The sequence below is a fragment of the Physella acuta genome, unplaced genomic scaffold (assembly GCF_028476545.2).
Source record: "Physella acuta isolate Inbredline_101_S28 unplaced genomic scaffold, ASM2847654v3 ptg000982l, whole genome shotgun sequence".
Lineage (NCBI taxonomy): Eukaryota > Metazoa > Mollusca > Gastropoda > Physidae > Physella > Physella acuta.
Genome location: NW_026732499.1, coordinates 134,560 through 159,064, shown reverse-complemented (window position 1 = coordinate 159,064; position 24,505 = coordinate 134,560). Strand labels below are relative to the sequence as shown.

The 24,505-nt window shown below is 46.0% G+C and overlaps 1 protein-coding gene across 5 annotated transcripts in view; it reads right to left on the bottom strand.

Moving 5' to 3' along the window:
• Positions 1 to 662: 662 nt before the first annotated feature.
• The window catches only part of LOC131954239 (serine/threonine-protein kinase 33), a 66,721-nt gene continuing 42,878 nt past the window's right edge, over positions 663 to 24,505 (bottom strand). For 3 of the 5 annotated variants that reach the window (XM_059317808.1, XM_059317806.1, XM_059317807.1), the window contains exons 9-12: positions 21,960 to 22,045; positions 18,460 to 18,579; positions 14,360 to 14,434; positions 665 to 1,854 (exon numbers count right to left, since the gene is read on the bottom strand). In XM_059317808.1, the coding sequence (XP_059173791.1) occupies positions 1,738 to 1,854; positions 14,360 to 14,434; positions 18,460 to 18,579; positions 21,960 to 22,045 (398 nt within the window). In that variant the 3' untranslated portion in view covers positions 665 to 1,737. Of the gene's footprint in view, positions 1,855 to 14,359; positions 14,435 to 18,459; positions 18,580 to 21,959; positions 22,046 to 24,505 lie in introns of all 5 variants that reach the window. The other 2 variants (XM_059317805.1, XM_059317809.1) reach the window with 2 other exon arrangements.

Genomic DNA, 24,505 nt, shown 5'->3' with positions numbered 1-24,505 from the left:
TGACAAATAAGGTGGAAGATTATGGTTGAGGCTCTCCATAAGGAGAAAGTGGAAGAAGTCAAAAATCAACTTGAGTTAGGAGCTAATTCTGGGGCCTAATACTTGAATTGATAGCTCTCTAGGGTGCTATGTCACAGCAGCAATTGGTAGCAGTTAACTTGCTCAAAAAGTTCACGTTTCATAGCCTTTAAAAAAAATAATGCAAAGCATAGTTTAAAATTAATCTTTTAACAGTTCAAACAATTGAACAAGCTTAAGTTAACACAAATATAAAAAAATCAATCTGTTTTTTGCCGTGAATCAATCTGAAGTGACTTAGCAAGTTGACAACTCATGAGGGGATTGAAACTTTTATTTTTTTATCAAGAATAGTTGAAGACTGTAAGACAAGTCATGAGGTGATTGAAACATTGAAACTTTTATTTTGAAGACTGTAAGAAGTGGTAGCAGAAATCTTGCTTATTTATTTTATTATCTCTAATTCAAAGAAAAATACCACATTCCTATAAAATGTTGCTCTAATTTAAAAAGAAGTAAATGTTATAAAAGACGTAATCCCAATTTCTATTGCAATTTCTTAAAACGTTATGATAGAAATTCAATTTTGGAAAATTTATCAATTATTTTTTTTTACTTTGGTGTAAGCAGTGATAAACAGATTGCAAAAATAAAGTGATTACACTAATTACTGTGAATAGACAACAATCTAAAATAAAAATAAATAACATGGGTGAACTCTTTATTTATAGTTAACTTTCCTTTTAATAAAACAATAAGCATAATCATGATAAAGGAAGTTAAACAGGAATTGCAATAATGAACAGATTTTCAAATGTGTGAATTAAAAACTGAAGAGCTTTACATCCCTGTATGTTACTGTTGACAAAAATATGACATAAACACTAGCCTTCACACTCAATAGTTGGTCAGCGGAACATTGGACAAGTCAATCTATTTTGAAAGCAAATTTGACATACTTGACATACTTAATCAACTTAAAAGCAGACTATTTAAAACAATTCATTTACTTGACAACCAGATTTGGCAAGTTTAAACTACTTGACAAAGAGAACAATATGACATGTTTATCCCTACTTGGGCAGGAAATTTGACAAAGTATTTTACATGCAGGAGAATCTCTTCTCGGCAGTGTGACATGTTTTGGCTAATGGGTTCACATTGGTGCAGTTAACAATAAAATTCCATTTTAAAATGAATCAAATACAGTATTAATATGAGTTTTTAAAAACAACTTCTAATATCTTATATTTTATCTTGCGCTTTAAGCATTTCAATGAGTTTTATAACCCTAACCTATTCAATGCGCTTCATAACCCTAACCATTTCAATGCGCTTCATAACCCTAACCAATTCAATGAGCTTTATAACCCTAACCCTAAGCATTTCAATGAGCTTTATAACCTTAACACTAAGCATTTCAAAGAGCTTTATAACCCTAACCCTAAGCATTTCAATGAGCTTTATAACCTTAACCCTAAGCATTTCAATGAGCTTTATAACCTTAACCCTAAGCATTTCAATGAGCTTTATAACCTTAACCCTAAGCCATTCAATGAGTTGTATGCCATGAGTCAAGTAGTGCTGAGAAGAGTGTCTAAAACTTGCTTGTCCACTACCACAGCCAGGCCTCCATTGACAGTCTCCAGTCCCATGGAGCCACCACCAGCAGACTTGTAGAGAAACACAGAGCATTTGAAGAAATGCCTTGAGCAGCTTTTATTTTTTAGTCTTTGCAGCAAAATTGGTCTTAGACTCTGGTTTTTTAGAAGGTCCTGAGGCCTGCTTGGTGCCAGATGTGGATTTAGAGAGAGTTCTTGTTGGTCTGTTGCTGGACTAGCAAGGCAAAATATGGCATCAGAGAAATGATTTCAGATTCTATAGATTTACACATAATACATAATGTATATCCAGGGGCGGATTAAGGGACGAGCTGAAAGGGCAATTACCCAGGGGGCCTCAAAATATTTCTTATCTAAATCTATGAAGATTTTAAAAATGTTTTTGGCAAAATAAACGACTTAGTCTTTTAAAATAAAACATTAAATGCATATCATAAAATTGATTTAGAGTTGTTTCTAGTGCAGGAGTTAAAGGTACAGCTCCGCCACATCCACACATGTTAACATCAGTTGTTGCTACCTGTCACATCCACACATGTTAACATCAGTTGTCATTGCTACCTGTCACATCCACACATGTTAACATCAGTTGTTGTTGCTACCTGCCACATCCACACATGTTAACATCAGTTGTCATTGCTACCTGTCACATCCACACATGTTAACATCAGTTGTCATTGCTACCTGTCACATCCACACATGTTAACATCAGTTGTCATTGCTACCTGTCACATCCACACATGTTAACATCAGTTGTTGTTGCTACCCGTCACATCCACACATGTTAACATCAGTTGTTGTTGCTACCTGTCACATCCACACATGTTAACATCAGTTGTTGTTGCTACCTGCCACATCCACACATGTTAACATCAGTTGTCATTGCTACCTGCCACATCCACACATGTTAACATCAGTTGTTGTTGCTACCTGCCACATCCACACATGTTAACATCAGTTGTCATTGCTACCTGCCACATCCACACATGTTAACATCAGTTGTTGTTGCTACCTGCCACATCCACACATGTTAACATCAGTTGTCATTGCTACCTGTCACATCCACACATGTTAACATCAGTTGTCATTGCTACCTGCCACATCCACACATGTTAACATCAGTTGTTGTTGCTACCTGTCACATCCACACATGTTAACATCAGTTGTTGTTGCTACCTGCCACATCCACACATGTTAACATCAGTTGTTGTTGCTACCTGCCACATCCACACATGTTAACATCAGTTGTTGCTACCTGTCACATCCACACATGTTAACATCAGTTGTCATTGCTACCTGTCACATCCACACATGTTAACATCAGTTGTTGTTGCTACCTGCCACATCCACACATGTTAACATCAGTTGTCATTGCTACCTGTCACATCCACACATGTTAACATCAGTTGTCATTGCTACCTGTCACATCCACACATGTTAACATCAGTTGTCATTGCTACCTGTCACATCCACACATGTTAACATCAGTTGTTGTTGCTACCCGTCACATCCACACATGTTAACATCAGTTGTTGTTGCTACCTGTCACATCCACACATGTTAACATCAGTTGTTGTTGCTACCTGCCACATCCACACATGTTAACATCAGTTGTCATTGCTACCTGCCACATCCACACATGTTAACATCAGTTGTTGTTGCTACCTGCCACATCCACACATGTTAACATCAGTTGTCATTGCTACCTGCCACATCCACACATGTTAACATCAGTTGTTGTTGCTACCTGCCACATCCACACATGTTAACATCAGTTGTCATTGCTACCTGTCACATCCACACATGTTAACATCAGTTGTCATTGCTACCTGCCACATCCACACATGTTAACATCAGTTGTTGTTGCTACCTGTCACATCCACACATGTTAACATCAGTTGTTGTTGCTACCTGCCACATCCACACATGTTAACATCAGTTGTTGTTGCTACCTGCCACATCCACACATGTTAACATCAGTTGTTGTTGCTACCTGCCACATCCACACATGTTAACATCAGTTGTCATTGCTACCTGTCACATCCACACATGTTAACATCAGTTGTCATTGCTACCTGTCACATCGACATATGTTAACATCAGTTGTCATTGCTACCTGCCACATCCACACATGTTAACATCAGTTGTTGCTACCTGTCACATCCACACATGTTAACATCAGTTGTTGTTGCTACCTGTCACATCCACATATGTTAACATCAGTTGTCATTGCTACCTGCCACATCCACACATGTTAACATCAGTTGTTGCTAACTGCCACATCCACACATGTTAACATCAGTTGTCATTGCTACCTGTCACATCCACATATGTTAACATCAGTTGTCATTTCTACCTGCCACATCCACACATGTTAACATCAGTTGTTGTTGCTACCTGTCACATCCACACATGTTAACATCAGTTGTTGTTGCTACCTGTCACATCCACACATGTTAACATCAGTTGTCATTGCTACCTGTCACATCCACATATGTTAACATCAGTTGTCATTGCTACCTGTCACATCGACATATGTTAACATCAGTTGTCATTGCTACCTGCCACATCCACACATGTTAACATCAGTTGTTGCTACCTGTCACATCCACACATGTTAACATCAGTTGTTGTTGCTACCTGTCACATCCACATATGTTAACATCAGTTGTTGCTACCTGTCACATCCACATATGTTAACATCAGTTGTCATTGCTACCTGTCACATCCACACATGTTAACATCAGTTGTCATTGCTACCTGCCACATCCACACATGTTAACATCAGTTGTCATTGCTACCTGCCACATCCACACATGTTAACATCAGTTGTCATTGCTACCTGTCACATCCACACATGTTAACATCAGTTGTCATTGCTACCTGCCACATCCACACATGTTAACATCAGTTGTTGCTACCTGTCACATCCACTCATGTTAACATCAGTTGTCATTGCTACCTGTCACATCCACACATGTTAACATCAGTTGTCATTGCTACCTGTCACATCCACACATGTTAACATCAGTTGTTGTTGCTACCTGTCACATCCACACATGTTAACATCAGTTGTCATTGCTACCTGCCACATCCACACATGTTAACATCAGTTGTTGCTACCTGCCACATCCACACATGTTAACATCAGTTGTCATTGCTACCTGTCACATCCACACATGTTAACATCAGTTGTCATTGCTACCTGTCACATCGACACATGTTAACATCAGTTGTCATTGCTACCTGCCACATCCACACATGTTAACATCAGTTGTCATTGCTACCTGTCACATCCACACATGTTAACATCAGTTGTTGTTGCTACCTGTCACATCCACACATGTTAACATCAGTTGTCATTGCTACCTGCCACATCCACACATGTTAACATCAGTTGTCATTGCTACCTGTCACATCCACACATGTTAACATCAGTTGTCATTGCTACCTGTCACATCCACACATGTTAACATCAGTTGTCATTGCTACCTGTCACATCCACACATGTTAACATCAGTTGTTGTTGCTACCTGCCACATCCACACATGTTAACATCAGTTGTCATTGCTACCTGTCACATCCACACATGTTAACATCAGTTGTTGTTGCTACCTGTCACATCCACACATGTTAACATCAGTTGTTGTTGCTACCTGCCACATCCACAAATGTTAACATCAGTTGTTGCTACCTGTCACATCCACACATGTTAACATCAGTTGTCATTGCTACCTGTCACATCCACACATGTTAACATCAGTTGTCATTGCTACCTGTCACATCCACACATGTTAACATCAGTTGTTGTTGCTACCTCGCTATACAATAACTAGTACAAGATTAAGGATTAATCTTAATGTTTAAAGTACCCTATCAAATTTCACTTCACTTTCGTCTTGTTGGTTTTTTTTGGAAAAAAAGCTTAAATTGTGAACATACAACCATTGAATGATTGGGTATAAAATGATTGGAAAAAAAATGATTGGGAATAAAATGATTGGGTATAAAAACTATTTGATCAGGCAACTGTCACCAGAGTGTCAAACATCTATTGTCACCAGAGTGTCAAACATCTACTGACTGTCACCAGAGTGTCAAACATCTACTGACTGTCACCAGAGTGTCAAACATCTACTGTCACCAGAGTGTCAAACATCTGCTGTCACCAGAGTGTCAAACATCTGCTGTCACCAGAGTGTCAAACATCAACTGACTGTCACCAGAGTGTCAAACATCTACTGACTGTCACCAGAGTGTCAAACATCTATTGTCACCAGAGTGTCAAACATCTACTGTCACCAGAGTGTCAAACATCTATTGTCACCAGAGTGTCAAACATCTACTTACTGTCACCAGAGTGTCAAACATCTATTGTCACCAGAGTGTCAAACATCTACTGACTGTTACCAGAGTGTCAAACATCTACTGACTGTCACCAGAGTGTCAAACATCTACTGACTGTCACCAGAGTGTCAAACATCTACTGACTGTTACCAGAGTGTCAAACATCTACTGACTGTCACCAGAGTGTCAAACATCTACTGACTGTCACCAGAGTGTCAAACATCTACTGACTGTCACCAGAGTGTCAAACATCTATTGTCACCAGAGTGTCAAACATCTGCTGTCACCAGAGTGTCAAACATCTACTGACTGTCACCAGAGTGTCAAACATCTACTGACTGTCACCAGAGTGTCAAACATCTACTGACTGTTACCAGAGTGTCAAACATCTACTGACTGTCACCAGAGTGTCAAACATCTACTGACTGTCACCAGAGTGTCAAACATCTACTGACTGTCACCAGAGTGTCAAACATCTATTGTCACCAGAGTGTCAAACATCTGCTGTGACCAGAGTGTCAAACATCTACTGACTGTCACCAGAGTGTCAAACATCTACTGACTATCACCAGAGTGTCAAACATCTGCTGTCACCAGAGTGTCAAACATCTACTGACTGTCACCAGAGTGTCAAACATCTATTGTCACCAGAGTGTCAAACATTTACTGACTGTCACCAGAGTGTCAAACATCTGCTGTCACCAGAGTGTCAAACATCTACTGACTGTCACCAGAGTGTCAAACATCTACTGACTGTCACCAGAGTGTCAAACATCTACTGACTGTCACCAGAGTGTCAAACATCAACTGACTGTCACCATAGTGTCAAACATCTACTGACTGTCTTCAGAGTGTCAAACATCTGCTGTCACCAGTGTCAAACATCTACTGTCACCAGAGTGTCAAACATCTACTGACTGTTACCAGAGTGTCAAACATCTACTGACTGTCACCAGAGTGTCAAACATCTACTGACTGTCACCATAGTGTCAAATATCTGCTGTCACCAGAGTGTCAAACATCTACTGACTGTCACCAGAGTGTCAAACATCTACTGTCACCAGAGTGTCAAACATCTACTGACTGTCACCAGAGTGTCAAACATCAACTGACTGTCACCAGAGTGTCAAACATCTGCTGTCACCAGAGTGTCAAACATCTACTGACTGTCACCAGAGTGTCAAACATCTACTGACTGTCACCATAGTGTCAAATATCTGCTGTCACCAGAGTGTCAAACATCTACTGACTGTCACCAGAGTGTCAAACATCTACTGTCACCAGAGTGTCAAACATCTACTGACTGTCACCAGAGTGTCAAACATCTACTGACTGTCACCAGAGTGTCAAACATCTACTGACTATCACCAGAGTGTCAAACATCTGCTGTCACCAGAGTGTCAAACATCAACTGACTGTCACCAGAGTGTCAAACATCTACTGACTGTCACCAGAGTGTCAAACATCTACTGTCACCAGAGTGTCAGACATCTACTGACTGTCACCAGAGTGTCAAACATCTACTGACTGTCACCAGAGTGTCAAACATCTACTGACTGTCACCAGAGTGTCAAACATCTACTGTCACCAGAGTGTCAAACATCTGCTGTCACCAGAGTGTCAAACATCTGCTGTTACCAGAGTGTCAAACATCTACTGACTGTCACCAGAGTGTCAAACATCTACTGTCACCAGAGTGTCAAACATCTACTGATTGTTACCAGAGTGTCAAACATCTGCTGTCACCAGAGTGTCAAACATCAACTGACTGTCACCAGAGTGTCAAACATCAACTGACTGTCACCAGAGTGTCAAACATCTGCTGTCACCAGAGTGTCAAACATCTGCTGTCACCAGAGTGTCAAACATCTACTGTCACCAGAGTGTCAAACATCTACTGACTGTCACCAGAGTGTCAAACATCTGCTGTCACCAGAGTGTCAAACATCTACTGACTGTCACCAGAGTGTCAAACATCTACTGACTGTCACCAGAGTGTCAAACATCTGCTGTCACCAGAGTGTCAAACATCTGCTGTCACCAGAGTGTCAAACATTTACTGTCACCAGAGTGTCAAACATCTACTGACTGTCACCAGAGTGTCAAACATCAACTGACTGTCACCAGAGTGTCAAACATCTACTGTCACCAGAGTGTCAAACATCTACTGACTGTCACCAAAGTGTCAAACATCTACTGACTGTCACCAGAGTGTCAAACATCTACTGACTGTCACCAGAGTGTCAAACATCTACTGACTGTCACCAGAGTGTCAAACATCTGCTGTCACCAGAGTGTCAAACATCTACTGACTGTCACCAGAGTGTCAAACATCTACTGACTGTCACCATAGTGTCAAACATCTATTGTCACCAGAGTGTCAAACATTTACTGACTGTCACCAGAGTGTCAAACATCTACTGTCACCAGAGTGTCAAACATCTACTGTCACCAGAGTGTCAAACATCTGCTGTCACCAGAGTGTCAAACATCTACTGACTGTCACCAGAGTGTCAAACATCTACTGTCACCAGAGTGTCAAACATCTACTGACTGTCACCAGAGTGTCAAACATCTACTGACTGTCACCAGAGTGTCAAACATCTACTGACTGTCACCAGAGTGTCAAACATCTGCTGTCACCAAAGTGTCAAACATCTACTGTCACCAGAGTGTCAAACATCTACTGACTGTCACCAGAGTGTCAAACATCTACTGACTATCACCAGAGTGTCAAACATCTGCTGTCACCAGAGTGTCAAACATCTACTGACTGTCACCAGAGTGTCAAACATCTGCTGTCACCAGAGTGTCAAACATCAACTGACTGTCACCAGAGTGTCAAACATCTACTGACTGTCACCAGAGTGTCAAACGTCTGCTGTCACCAGAGTGTCAAACATCTACTGTCACCAGAGTGTCAAACATCAACTGACTGTCACCAGAGTGTCAAACATCTACTGACTGTCACCAGAGTGTCAAACATCTACTGACTGTCACCAGAGTGTCAAACATCTATTGTCACCAGAGTGTCAAACATTTACTGACTGTCACCAGAGTGTCAAACATCTGCTGTCACCAGAGTGTCAAACATCTACTGACTGTCACCAGAGTGTCAAACATCTACTGACTGTCACCAGAGTGTCAAACATCTACTGACTGTCACCAGAGTGTCAAACATCAACTGACTGTCACCATAGTGTCAAACATCTACTGACTGTCTTCAGAGTGTCAAACATCTGCTGTCACCAGTGTCAAACATCTACTGTCACCAGAGTGTCAAACATCTACTGACTGTTACCATAGTGTCAAACATCTACTGACTGTCACCAGAGTGTCAAACATCTACTGACTGTCACCATAGTGTCAAATATCTGCTGTCACCAGAGTGTCAAACATCTGCTGTCACCAGAGTGTCAAACATCTGCTGTCACCAGAGTGTCAAACATCTACTGACTGTCACCAGAGTGTCAAACATCAACTGACTGTCACCATAGTGTCAAACATCTACTGACTGTCACCAGAGTGTCAAACATCTGCTGTCACCAGAGTGTCAAACATCTACTGTCACCAGAGTGTCAAACATCTACTGACTGTTACCAGAGTGTCAAACATCAACTGACTGTCACCATAGTGTCAAACATCTGCTGTCACCAGAGTGTCAAACATCTACTGACTGTCACCAGAGTGTCAAACATCTACTGTCACCAGAGTGTCAAACATCTACTGTCACCAGAGTGTCAAACATCTACTGACTGTCACCAGAGTGTCAAACATCTACTGACTGTCACCAGAGTGTCAAACATCTACTGTCACCAGAGTGTCAAACATCTACTGACTGTCACCAGAGTGTCAAACATCTACTGTCACCAGAGTGTCAAACATCTACTGTCACCAGAGTGTCAAACATCTACTGTCACCAGAGTGTCAAACATCTACTGACTGTCACCAGAGTGTCAAACATCTACTGACTATCACCAGAGTGTCAAACATCTGCTGTCATCAGAGTGTCAAACATCTACTGACTGTCACCAGAGTGTCAAACATCTACTGTCACCAGAGTGTCAAACATCTACTGACTGTCACCAGAGTGTCAAATATCTACTGTCACCAGAGTGTCAAACATCTACTGTCACCAGAGTGTCAAACATCTACTGTCACCAGAGTGTCAAACATCTACTGACTGTCACCAGAGTGTCAAACATCTACTGACTATCACCAGAGTGTCAAACATCTGCTGTCATCAGAGTGTCAAACATCTACTGACTGTCACCAGAGTGTCAAACATCTATTGTCACCAGAGTGTCAAACATCTACTGACTGTCACCAGAGTGTCAAACATCTACTGTCACCAGAGTGTCAAACATCTACTGACTGTCACCAGAGTGTCAAACATCTACTGTCACCAGAGTGTCAAACATCTACTGACTGTCACCAGAGTGTCAAACATCTATTGTCACCAGAGTGTCAAACATTTACTGACTGTCACCAGAGTGTCAAACATCTACTGTCACCAGAATGTCAAACATCTACTGACTGTCACCAGAGTGTCAAACATCTACTGACTGTCACCAGAGTGTCAAACATCAATTGACTGTCACCAGAGTGTCAAACATCTACTGACTGTCACCAGAGTGTCAAACATCTGCTGTCACCAGAGTGTCAAACATCTACTGTCACCAGAGTGTCAAACATCTACTGACTGTTACCAGAGTGTCAAACATCAACTGACTGTCACCAGAGTGTCAAACATCTACTGACTGTCACCATAGTGTCAAACATCTACTGTCACCAGAGTGTCAAACATCAACTGACTGTCACCAGAGTGTCAAACATCTACTGTCACCAGAGTGTCAAACATCTACTGTCACCAGAGTGTCAAACATCTACTGACTGTCACCAGAGTGTCAAACATCTACTGACTATCACCAGAGTGTCAAACATCTGCTGTCACCAGAGTGTCAAACATCTACTGACTGTCACCAGAGTGTCAAACATCTGCTGTCACCAGAGTGTCAAACATCAACTGACTGTCACCAGAGTGTCAAACATCTACTGACTGTCACCAGAGTGTCAAACGTCTGCTGTCACCAGAGTGTCAAACATCTACTGTCACCAGAGTGTCAAACATCAACTGACTGTCACCAGAGTGTCAAACATCTACTGTCACCAGAGTGTCAAACATCTACTGACTGTCACCAGAGTGTCAAACATCTATTGTCACCAGAGTGTCAAACATTTACTGACTGTCACCAGAGTGTCAAACATCTGCTGTCACCAGAGTGTCAAACATCTACTGTCACCAGAGTGTCAAACATCTACTGACTGTCACCAGAGTGTCAAACATCTACTGACTGTCACCAGAGTGTCAAACATCAACTGACTGTCACCATAGTGTCAAACATCTACTGACTGTCTTCAGAGTGTCAAACATCTGCTGTCACCAGTGTCAAACATCTACTGTCACCAGAGTGTCAAACATCTACTGACTGTTACCATAGTGTCAAACATCTACTGACTGTCACCAGAGTGTCAAACATCTACTGACTGTCACCATAGTGTCAAATATCTGCTGTCACCAGAGTGTCAAACATCTACTGACTGTCACCAGAGTGTCAAACATCTACTGTCACCAGAGTGTCAAACATCTACTGACTGTCACCAGAGTGTCAAACATCAACTGACTGTCACCAGAGTGTCAAACATCTGCTGTCACCAGAGTGTCAAACATCTACTGACTGTCACCAGAGTGTCAAACATCTACTGTCACCAGAGTGTCAAACATCTACTGACTGTCACCAGAGTGTCAAACATCTACTGACTGTCACCAGAGTGTCAAACATCTACTGACTATCACCAGAGTGTCAAACATCTGCTGTCACCAGAGTGTCAAACATCAACTGACTGTCACCAGAGTGTCAAACATCAACTGACTGTCACCAGAGTGTCAAACATCTACTGACACCAGAGTGTCAAACATCTACTGACTGTCACCAGAGTGTCAAACATCTACTGACTGTCACCAGAGTGTCAAACATCTACTGACTGTCACCAGAGTGTCAAACATCTACTGACTGTCACCAGAGTGTCAAACATCTACTGTCACCAGAGTGTCAAACATCTGCTGTCACCAGAGTGTCAAACATCTACTGTCACCAGAGTGTCAAACATCTACTGACTGTCACCAGAGTGTCAAACATCTACTGACTGTCACCAGAGTGTCAAACGTCTGCTGTCACCAGAGTGTCAAACATCAACTGACTGTCACCAGAGTGTCAAACATCTACTGACTGTCACCAGAGTGTCAAACATCTACTGACTGTCACCATAGTGTCAAACATCTATTGTCACCAGAGTGTCAAACATTTACTGACTGTCACCAGAGTGTCAAACATCTACTGTCACCAGAGTGTCAAACATCTACTGTCACCAGAGTGTCAAACATCTGCTGTCACCAGAGTGTCAAACATCTACTGTCACCAGAGTGTCAAACATCTGCTGTCACCAGAGTGTCAAACATCAACTGACTGTTACCAGAGTGTCAAACATCTACTGACTGTCACCAGAGTGTCAAACATCTACTGACTATCACCAGAGTGTCAAACATCTGCTGTCACCAGAGTGTCAAACATCTACTGACTGTCACCAGAGTGTCAAACATCTACTGTCACCAGAGTGTCAAACATCTACTGACTGTCACCAGAGTGTCAAACATCTACTGTCACCAGAGTGTCAAACATCTACTGACTGTCACCAGATTTTCAAACATCTACTGTCACCAGAGTGTCAAACATCTACTGTCACCAGAGTGTCAAACATCTGCTGTCACCAGAGTGTCAAACATCTACTGACTGTCACCAGAGTGTTAAACATCTACTGTCACCAGAGTGTCAAACATCTGCTGTCACCATAGTGTCAAACATCTACTGTCACCAGAGTGTCAAACATCAACTGACTGTCACCAGAGTGTCAAACATCTACTGACTGTCACCAGAGTGTCAAACGTCTGCTGTCACCAGAGTGTCAAACATCTACTGTCACCAGAGTGTCAAACATCAACTGACTGTCACCAGAGTGTCAAACATCTACTGTCACCAGAGTGTCTAACATCTACTGACTGTCACCAGAGTGTCAAACATCTGCTGTCACCAGAGTGTCAAACATCTACTGACTGTCACCAGAGTGTCAAACATCTGCTGTCACCAGAGTGTCAAACATCTGCTGTCACCATAGTGTCAAACATCTACTGACTGTCACCAGAGTGTCAAACATCTACTGACTGTCACCAGAGTGTCAAACATCTGCTGTCACCAGAGTGTCAACATCTACTGACTGTCACACATAAGCTCAAGAATAATCCGCTCCTGCATATAACTATGTCCATGTTATAATATACATCCATAATACACACAACTGTATGAATAAAGAGTTACATAGATATTTAATGCACAATCACATGCATTATTATATCTCTCAGTTTGTGTGTAAAGTGGAGACTAGACTAAGTGGTTTGAGAGTTGTATGACATGTGGTTTGAGAGTTGTATGACATGTGGTTTGAGAGTTGTATGACATGTGGTTTGAGAGTTGTATGACATGTGGTTTGAGAGTTATATGACATGTGGTTTGAGAGTTGTATGACATGTGGTTTGAGAGTTATATGACATGTGGTTTGAGAGTTGTATGACATGTGGTTTGAGAGTTATATGACATGTGGTTTGAGAGTTGTATGACATGTGGTTTGAGAGTTGTATGACATGTGGTTTGAGAGTTGTATGACATGTGGTTTGAGAGTTGTATGACATGTGGTTTGAGAGTTGTATGACATGTGGTTTGAGAGTTATATGACATGTGGTTTGAGAGTTGTATGACATGTGGTTTGATAGTTGTATGACATGTGGTTTGAGAGTTGTATGACATGTGGTTTGAGAGTTGTATGACATGTGGTTTGAGAGTTGTATGACATGTGGTTTGAGAGTTGTATGACATGTGGTTTGAGAGTTGTATGACATGTGGTTTGAGAGTTGTATGACATGTGGTTTGAGAGTTGTATGACATGTGGTTTGAGAGTTGTATGACATGTGGTTTGAGAGTTGTATGACATGTGGTTTGAGAGTTGTATGACATGTGGTTTGAGAGTTGCATGACATGTGGTTTGAGAGTTGTATGACATGTGGTTTGAGAGTTGTATGACATGTGGTTTGAGAGTTGTATGACATGTGGTTTGAGAGTTGTATGACATGTGGTTTGAGAGTTGTATGACATGTGGTTTGAGAGTTGTATGACATGTGGTTTGAGAGTTGTATGACATGTGGTTTGAGAGTTGTATGACATGTGGTTTGAGAGTTGTATGACATGTGGTTTGGTACTTACACTGGATGATGCCAAGCTGATTTTGTCATTTTCTGAAGGAGCTTTTGTTGTGTTTGAACTTTGCTTTGAGCCTTTCTGTATTGAAGAGAAGTAAAATTGGGTGGGGAGGGGAGGAACAACCTTAGTTCATCCAGCTTTGATTGCACTTTTAGGGCACTGATACTGTTATGTTATACATGGTACAGGTTGGTGGTGGTGGTGCAGGTTGGTGGTGGTACAGGTTGGTGGTGGTGCAGGTTGGTGGTGGTGCAGGTTGGTGGTGGTGCAGGTTGGTGGTGGTGGTGGTGCAGGTTGGTGTTGGTGCAGGCTGGTGGTACAGGTTGGTGCAGGTTGGTGGTGGTGCAGGTTGGTGGTGGTGCAGGTTGGTGGTGGTGCAGGTTGGTGGTGGTGAAGGTTGGTGGTACAGGTTGGTGGTGGTGCAGGTTGGTGTTACAGGTTGGTGCAGGTTCAGGTTGGTGGTGGTGGTGCAGGTTGGTGGTGGTGCAGGTTGGTGGTGGTGGTGCAGGTTGGTGGTGGTGAAGGTTGGTGAAGGTTGGTGGTGGTGGTGCAGGTTGGTGGTGGTACAGGTTGGTGGTGGTGCAGGTTGGTGATGGTACAGGTTGGTGGTGGTGGTGCAGGTTGGTGGTGGTGAAGGTTGGTGAAGGTTGGTGGTGGTGGTGCAGGTTGGTGGTGGTACAGGTTGGTGGTGGTGCAGGTTGGTGGTGACGAAGGTTGGTGGTGGTACAGGTTGGTGGTGGTGCAGGTTGGTGGTGGTGCAGGTTGGTGGTGGTGGTACAGGTTGGTGGTGGTGCAGGTTGGTGGTGGTGCAGGTTGGTGGTGGTACAGGTTGGTGGTGGTGCTGGTTGGTGGTGGTGCAGGTTGGTGGTGGTGCAGGTTGGTGGTGGTGTAGGTTGGTGGTGGTGAAGGTTGGTGGTGGTGGTGCAGGTTGGTGGTGGTGCAGGTTGGTGGTGGTGCAGGTTGGTGGTACAGGTTGGTGGTGGTGCAGGTTGGTGGTACAGGTTGGTGCAGGTTGGTGGTGGTGCAGGTTGGTGGTGGTGCAGGTTGGTGGTACAGGTTGGTGGTGGTACAGATTGGTGGTGGTGGTGCAGGTTGGTGGTGGTGCAGGTTGGTGGTGGTGCAGGTTGGTGGTATAGGTTGGTGGTGGTGCAGGTTGGTGGTACAGGTTGGTGCAGGTTGGTGGTGGTGCAGGTTGGTGGTGGTGCTGGTTGCTGGTGGTGCAGGTTGGTGGTGGTGGTACAGGTTGGTGGTGGTGCAGGTTGGTGGTGGTGCAGGTTGGTGGTACAGGTTGGTGCAGGTTGGTGGTGGTACAGGTTGGTGGTGGTGCAGGTTGGTGGTGGTGCAGGTTGGTGGTGGTGCAGGTTGGTGGTGGTGCAGGTTGGTGGTACAGGTTGGTGGTGGTGGTACAGGTTGGTGGTGGTGCTGGTTGGTGGTGGTGCAGGTTGGTGGTGGTGGTACAGGTTGGTGGTGGTGCAGGTTGGTGGTGGTGCAGGTTGGTGGTGGTGGTACAGGTTGGTGGTGGTGGTACAGGTTGGTGGTGGTGCTGGTTGGTGGTGGTGCAGGTTGGTGGTGGTGGTACAGGTTGGTGGTGGTGGTACAGGTTGGTGGTGGTGCAGGTTGGTGGTGGTGCAGGTTGGTGGTACAGGTTGGTGCAGGTTGGTGGTGGTACAGGTTGGTGGTGGTGCAGGTTGCTGGTGGTGCAGGTTGGTGGTGGTGGTACAGGTTGGTGGTGGTGCAGGTTGGTGGTGGTGCAGGTTGGTGGTGGTGGTACAGGTTGGTGGTGGTGGTACAGGTTGGTGGTGGTGCTGGTTGGTGGTGGTGCAGGTTGGTGGTGGTGGTGCAGGTTGGTGGTGGTGCAGGTTGGTGGTGGTGGTGCAGGTTGGTGGTGGTGCAGGTTGGTGGTGGTGGTGCAGGTTGGTGGTGGTGCAGGTTGTTGGTGGTGGTGCAGGTTGGTGGTGGTGCAGGTTGGTGGTGGTGGTGCAGGTTGGTGGTGGTGGTGCAGGTTGGTGGTGGTTGTGCAGGTTGGTGTTGGTGGTGCAGGTAGGTGGTGGTGGTGCAGGTTGGTGGTGGTGAAGGTTGGTGGTGGTGCTGGTTGGTGGTGGTGCAGGTAGGTGGTGGTGCAGGTTAATGGTGGTGCAGGTTGGTGGTGGTGGTGCAGGTTGGTGGTGGTTGTGCAGGTTGGTGGTGGTGGTGCAGGTAGGTGGTGGTGGTGCAGGTTGGTGGTGGTGCAGGTTGGTGGTGGTGGTGCAGGTTGGTGGTGGTTGTGCAGGTTGGTGGTGGTGGTGCAGGTTGGTGGTGGTGGTGCAGGTAGGTGGTGGTGGTGCAGGTTGGTGGTGGTGCAGGTTGGTGGTGGTGGTGCAGGTTGGTGGTGGTTGTGCAGGTTGGTGGTGGTGGTGCAGGTAGGTGGTGGTGGTGCAGGTTGGTGGTGGTGCAGGTTGGTGGTGGTGCTGGTTGGTGGTGGTGCAGGTAGGTGGTGGTGCAGGTTAATGGTGGTGCAGGTTGGTGGTGGTGGTGCAGGTTGGTGGTGGTGGTGCAGGTTGGTGGTGGTGCAGGTTGGTAGTACAGGTTGGTGGTGGTGCAGGTTGGTGGTATAGGTTGGTGCAGGTTGGTGGTGGTGCAGGTTGGTGGTGGTGTGTGGTGGTGTAGGTTGGTGGTGGTGCAGGTTAGTGGTGGTACAGGTTGGTCCAGGTTGGTGGTGCAGGTTGGTGGTGGTGCAGGTTGGTGGTGGTGGTGCAGGTTGGTGGTGGTGCAGGTTGGTGGTGGTGGTGAAGGTTGGTGGTGGTGGTGCAGGTTGGTGGTGGTGCAGGTTGGTGGTGGTGGTCTCAGGTTGGTGGTGGTGCAGGTTGGTGGTGGTGGTGCAGGTTGGTGGTGGTGTGTGGTGGTGTAGGTTGGTGGTGGTGCAGGTTGGTGGTGGTACAGGTTGGTGGTGGTGAAGGTTGGTGGTGCAGGTTGGTGGTGGTGGTGCAGGTTGGTGGTGGTGGTGCAGGTTGGTGGTGGTGTGTGGTGGTGCAGGTTGGTGGTGGTGTGTGGTGGTGCAGGTTGGTGGTGGTGGTGCAGGTTGGTGGTGGTGTGTGGTGGTGCAGGTTGGTGGTACAGGTTGGTGGTGGTGTAGGTTGGTGGTGCAGGTTGGTGGTGGTGAAGGTTGGTGGTGGTGCAGGTTGGTGGTGGTGCTGGTTGGTGGTACAGGTTGGTGGTGGTGGTGCAGGTTGGTGGTGGTGGTGCAGGTTGGTTGTGGTAAGTGGTGGTGCAGGTTGGTGGTGGTGGTGCAGGTTGGTGGTGGTGTGTGGTGGTGCAGGTTGGTGGTGGTGGTACAGGTTGGTGGTGGTGGTGCAGGTTGGTGGTGGTGTGTGGTGGTGCAGGTTGGTGGTGGTGTGTGGTGGTGCAGGTTGGTAGTGGTGGTGCAGGTTGGTGGTGGTGCAGGTTGGTGGTGGTTGTGCAGGTTGGTGGTGGTGTGTGGTGGTGCAGGTTGGTGGTGGTACAGGTTGGTGGTGGTACAGGTTGGTGGTGGTGGTGCAGGTTGGTGGTACAGGTTGGTGCAGGTTGGTGGTGGTGGTGCAGGTTGGTGGTGGTACAGGATGGTGGTGGTGCAGGTTGGTGGTACAGGTTGGTGCAGGTTGGTGGTGGTGAAGGTTGGTGGTGGTGGTGCAGGTTGGTGGTGGTGGTGCAGGTTGGTCGTGGTGAAGGTTGGTGGTACAGGTTGGTGCAGGTTGGTGGTGGTGAAGGTTGGTGGTAGTGCAGGTTGGTGGTGGTGAAGGTTGGTGAAGGTTGGTGGTGGTGAAGGTTGGTGCAGGTTGGTGGTGGTGAAGGTTGGTGGTGGTGCAGGTTGGTGGTACAGGTTGGTGCAGGTTGGTGGTGGTGAAGGTTGGTGGTGGTGCAGGTTGGTGGTGGTTTAGGTTGGTGGTGGTGAAGGTTGGTGGTGGTGGTGCAGGTTGGTGGTGGTGCATACAACCGTCTACCCTGAGCTTGCACAGTCTGATTTAGATCTTGAATCAGGAAGTAATTTTCTTCCTCACAGTTCCACTGACTGACAGATCCACTGTCAGACATGTCTACTCACTGTCACTGACAGATCTACTGACACTTTCAGGTCAACTGAAACTTACAGATCCACTGACTGTTGGCTTGTCAGTACCGTTGATTGCACTAGCCTGGCTGCTCTCCTTCTGCTCCCTGCCGTATTCTTTCATCAGTTCTAGAACATTGCCATGTTCTTTTTTCTTGCCCTGGGAACATTTGCCTTGGCATTCACTTAGTGCCACACATAGCCCCACACATAGCCCCACACATAGCCCCACACATAGCCCCACACATAGCCCCACACATAGTCCCACACATTCACTTAGTCCCACACATAGCCCCACACATAGCCCCACACATAGTCCCACACATTCATTTAGCCCCACACATAGCCCCACACATAGTCCCACACATTCATTTAGCCCCACACATAGCCCCACACATTCACTTAGTCCCACATAGTCCCACACATTCACTAAGTCCCACACATAGCCCCACACATAGTCCCACACATAGCCCCACACATTCACTAAGTCCCACACATAGCCCCACACAGAGCCCCACACATAGCCCCACACATAGCCCCACACATTCACTTAGTCCCACACATAGTCCCACACATAGCCCCACACATTCACTTAGCCCCACACATAGTCCCACACATTCACTTAGTCCCACACATAGTCCCACACATAGCCCCACACATAGCCCCACACATAGTCCCACACATAGCCCCACACATAGCCCCACACATTCACTTAGCCCCACACATAGTCCCACACATAGCCCCACACATTCATTTAGCCCCACACATTCACTTAGTCCCACACATAGCCCCACACATAGTCCCACACATTCATTTAGCCCCACACATAGTCCCACACATAGCCCCACACGTAGCCCCACACTTAGTCCCACACATTCACTTAGTCCCACACATAGCCCCACACATAGCCCCACACATTCACTTAGCCCCACACATAGTCCCACACATAGCCCCACACATTCATTTAGCCCCACACATAGCCCCACACATTCACTTAGTCCCACACATAGCCCCACACATAGTCCCACACATTCATTTAGCCCCACACATAGCCCCACACATAGTCCCACACATAGCCCCACACATAGTCCCACACATTCACTTAGTCCCACACATAGCCCCACACATAGTCCCACACATTCATTTAGCCCCACACATAGTCCCACACGTAGCCCCACACTTAGTCCCACACATTCACTTAGTCCCACACATAGCCCCACACATAGCCCCACACGTAGCCCCACACATAGCCCCACACATTCACTTAGTCCCACACATAGCCCCACACATAGTCCCACACATTCACTTAGCCCCACACATAGCCCCACACATTCACTTAGCCCCACACATAGCCCCACACATAGTCCCACACATAGCCCCACACTTAGTCCCACACATAGCCCCACACATAGTCCCACACATAGTCCCACACATAGTCCCACACATAGCCCCACACATAGTCCCACACATAGCCCCACACATAGCCCCACACATAGCCCCACACATAGCCCCACACATAGCCCCACACATAGTCCCACACATAGTCCCACACATAGCCCCACACATAGCCCCACACATAGCCCCACACATAGCCCCACACATAGTCCCACACATAACCCCACACATAGCCCCACACATAGCCTCACACATAGCCCCACACATAGCCCCACACATAGTCCCACACATAGCCCCACACATAGCCTCACACAATCACTTTGTCCCACACATAGCCCCACACATTCATTTAGCCCCACACATTCATTTAGCCCCACACATAGCCCCACACTTAGTCCCACACATAGCCCCACACATTCATTTAGCCCCACACATAGTCCCACACATTCACTTAGTCCCACAGATAGCCCCACACATTCATTTAGCCCCACACATTTATTTAGCCCCACACATAGCCCCACACATAGTCCCACACATTCATTTAGCCCCACACATAGCCCCACACATTCATTTAGCCCCACACATAGCCCCACACATATTCGCACACATAGTCCCACACATTCATTTAGCCCCACACATAGCCCCACACATTCACTTAGTCCCACACATAGCCCCACACATAGCCCCACACATTCACTTAGTCCCACACATAGCCCCACACATTCACTTAGTCCCACACATAGCCCCACACATAGCCCCACACATTCACTTAGTCCCACACATAGCCCCACACATTCACTTAGTCCCACACATAGCCCCACACATAGCCCCACACATTCACTTAGTCCCACACATAGCCCCACACATAGCCCCACACATTCACTTAGCCCCACACATAGTCCCACACATAGCCCCACACATAGTCCCACACATAGCCCCACACTTAGTCCCACACATAGCCCCACACATAGCCCCACACATAGCCCCACACATAGCCCCACACATAGTCCCACACATAGCCCCACACATAGTCCCACACATAGCCCCACACATAGTCCCACACATAGCCCCACACATAGCCCCACACATAGCCCCACACATAGCCCCACACATAGTCCCACACATTCACTTAGCCCCACACATTCACTTAGCCCCACACTTAGTCCCACACACTGAATCAAACATACTATGAACCACTCATGGTCCCACACAAAGCCCCACACATAGCCCCACACATAGCCCCACACATAGCCCCACACATAGTCCCACACATAGTCCCACACATAGTCCCACACATAGCCCCACACATAGCCCCACACATAGTCCCACACATAGTCCCACACATAGTCCCACACATAGCCCCACACATTCACTTAGCCCCACACATAGTCCCACACATAGCCCCACACTTAGCCCCACACATAGCCCCACACATAGCCCCACACATAGTCCCACACATAGCCCCACACATAGCCCCACACATAGTCCCACACATAGTCCCACACATAGTCCCACACATAGCCCCACACATTCACTTAGCCCCACACTTAGTCCCACACATAGCCCCACACATAGCCCCACACATAGCCCCACACATAGCCCCACACATAGCCTTACACATAGCCCCACACATAGTCCCACACATAGCCCCACACATAGCCCCACACATAGCCCCACACATAGTCCCACACATAGTCCCACACATAGCCCCACACATAGCCCCACACATAGCCCCACACATAGTCCCACACATAGTCCCACACATAGCCCCACACATAGCCCCACACATAGTCCCACACATAGTCCCACACATAGTCCCACACATAGCCCCACACATTCACTTAGCCCCACACTTAGTCCCACACATAGCCCCACACATAGCCCCACACATAGCCCCACACATAGCCCCACACATAGCCTCACACATAGCCCCACACATAGTCCCACACATAGCCCCACACATAGCCCCACACATAGCCCCACACATAGTCCCACACATAGCCCCACACTTAGTCCCACACATAGCCCCACACATAGCCCCACACATAGCCCCACACATAGCCCCACACATAGTCCCACACATAGCCCCACACATAGCCCCACACATAGCCCCACACATAGCCCCACACATAGCCCCACACATACTGTGAACCACTCATGGTTGAGGACTTCACCAGATGACAGACGGTGGGCTGGATCTTTTTTTAGCATGGCCTGCAGAAGGTCCTTGGCTGAAATGACAAGTGTCACAATCTTACACCAAGAAATGACAAGTGTCACAATCTTACACCAAGAAATGACAAGTGTCACAATCTTACACCAAGAAATGACAAGTGTCACAATCTTACACAAAAAAAAATGACAAGTATCGAATGTGTTTAAGTTAGGTCCATGAACTACATGATTTAGACAGGAATGACCACATACCACCAGATTAGAATTTGAGAAATACCACTATTAATAACAAGGCAACTGACACCAGAATGTACAATGACATCTTGATATAAAGAGAGAAAATGATTACCTTGATGGCTGACCCTAACCCTATAGAGAGCAAATGATTACCTTGATGGCTGACCCTAACCCTAACCCTAAATAGAGCAAATGATTACCTTGATGGCTGACCCTAACCCTAACCCTAAAGAGAGCAAATGATTACCTTGATGGCTGACCCTAACCCTAAAGAGAGCAAATGATTACCTTGATGGCTGACCCTAACCCTAGGAGAGCTAATGATTACCTTGATGGCTGACCCTAACCCTAAAGAGAGCAAATGATTACCTTGATGGCTAACCCTAACCCTAGGAGAGCAAATGATTACCTTGATGGCTAACCCTAACCCGAAAGAGAGCAAATGATTACCTTGATGGCTGACCCTAACCCTAACCCTAAAGAGAGCAAATGATTACCTTGATGGCTGACCCTAACCCTAAAGAGAGCAAATGATTACCTTGATGGCTGACCCTAACCCTAACCCTAAAGAGAGCAAATGATTACCTTGATGGCTGACCCTAACCCTAAAGAGAGCAAATGATTACCTTGATGGCTGACCCTAACCCTAACCCTAAAGAGAGCAAATGATTACCTTGATGGCTAACCCTAACCCTAAAGAGAGCAAATGATTACCTTGATGGCTGACCCTAACCCTAAAGAGAGCAAATGATTACCTTGATGGCTGACCCTAAAGAGAGCAAATGATTACCTTGATGGCTGACCCTAACCCTAAAGAGAGCAAATGATTACCTTGATGGCTAACCCTAACCCTAAAGAGAGCAAATGATTACCTTGATGGCTAACCCTAACCCTAAAGAGAGCAAATGATTACCTTGATGGCTAACCCTAACCCTAACCCTAAAGAGAGCAAATGATTACCTTGATGGCTAACCCTAACCCTAAAGAGAGCAAATGATTACCTTGATGGCTAACCCTAACCCTAAAGAGAGCAAATGATTACATTGATGGCTGACCCTAACCCTAAAGAGAGCAAATGATTACCTTGATGGCTGACCCTAACCCTAAAGAGAGCAAATGATTACCTTGATGGCTAACCCTAACCCTAAAGAGAGCAAATGATTACCTTGATGGCTAACCCTAACCCTAAAGAGAGCAAATGATTACCTTGATGGCTGACCCTAACCCTAACCCTAAAGAGAGCAAATGATTACCTTGATGGCTAACCCTAACCCTAAAGAGAGCAAATGATTACCTTGATGGCTGACCCTAACCCTAAAGAGAGCAAATGATTACCTTGATGGCTAACCCTAACCCTAACCCTAAAGAGAGCAAATGATTACCTTGATGGCTGACCCTAACCCTAACCCTAAAGAGAGCAAATGATTACCTTGATGGCTAACCCTAACCCTAACCCTAAAGAGAGCAAATGATTACCTTGATCGCTAACCCTAATCCTAAAGAGAGCAAATGATTACCTTGATGGCTGACCCTAACCCTAAAGAGAGCAAATGATTACCTTGATGGCTAACCCTAACCCTAAAGAGAGCAAATGATTACCTTGATGGCTGACCCTAACCCTAAAGAGAGCAAATAATTACCTTGATGGCTGACCCTAACCCTAACCCTAAAGAGAGCAAATGATTACCTTGATGGCTGACCCTAACCCTAACCCTAAAGAGAGCAAATGATAACCTTGATGGCTGACCCTAACCCTAAAGAGAGCAAATAATTACCTTGATGGCTGACCCTAACCCTAACCCTAAAGAGAGCAAATGATTACCTTGATGGCTGACCCTAACCCTAAAGAGAGCAAATGATTACCTTGATGGCTGACCCTAACCCTAACCCTAAAGAGAGCAAATGATTACCTTGATGGCTGACCCTAACCCTAAAGAGAGCAAATGATTACCTTGATGGTTGACCCTAACCCTAACCCTAAAGAGAGCAAATGATTACCTTGATGGCTAACCCTAACCCTAAAGAGAGCAAATGATTACCTTGATGGCTAACCCTAACCCTAAAGAGAGCAAATGATTACCTTGATGGCTGACCCTAAAGAGAGCAAATGATTACCTTGATGGCTGACCCTAACCCTAAAGAGAGCAAATGATTACCTTGATGGCTAACCCTAACCCTAAAGAGAGCAAATGATTGCCTTGATGGCTAACCCTAACCCTAAAGAGAGCAAATGATTACCTTGATGGCTAACCCTAACCCTAACCCTAAAGAGAGCAAAT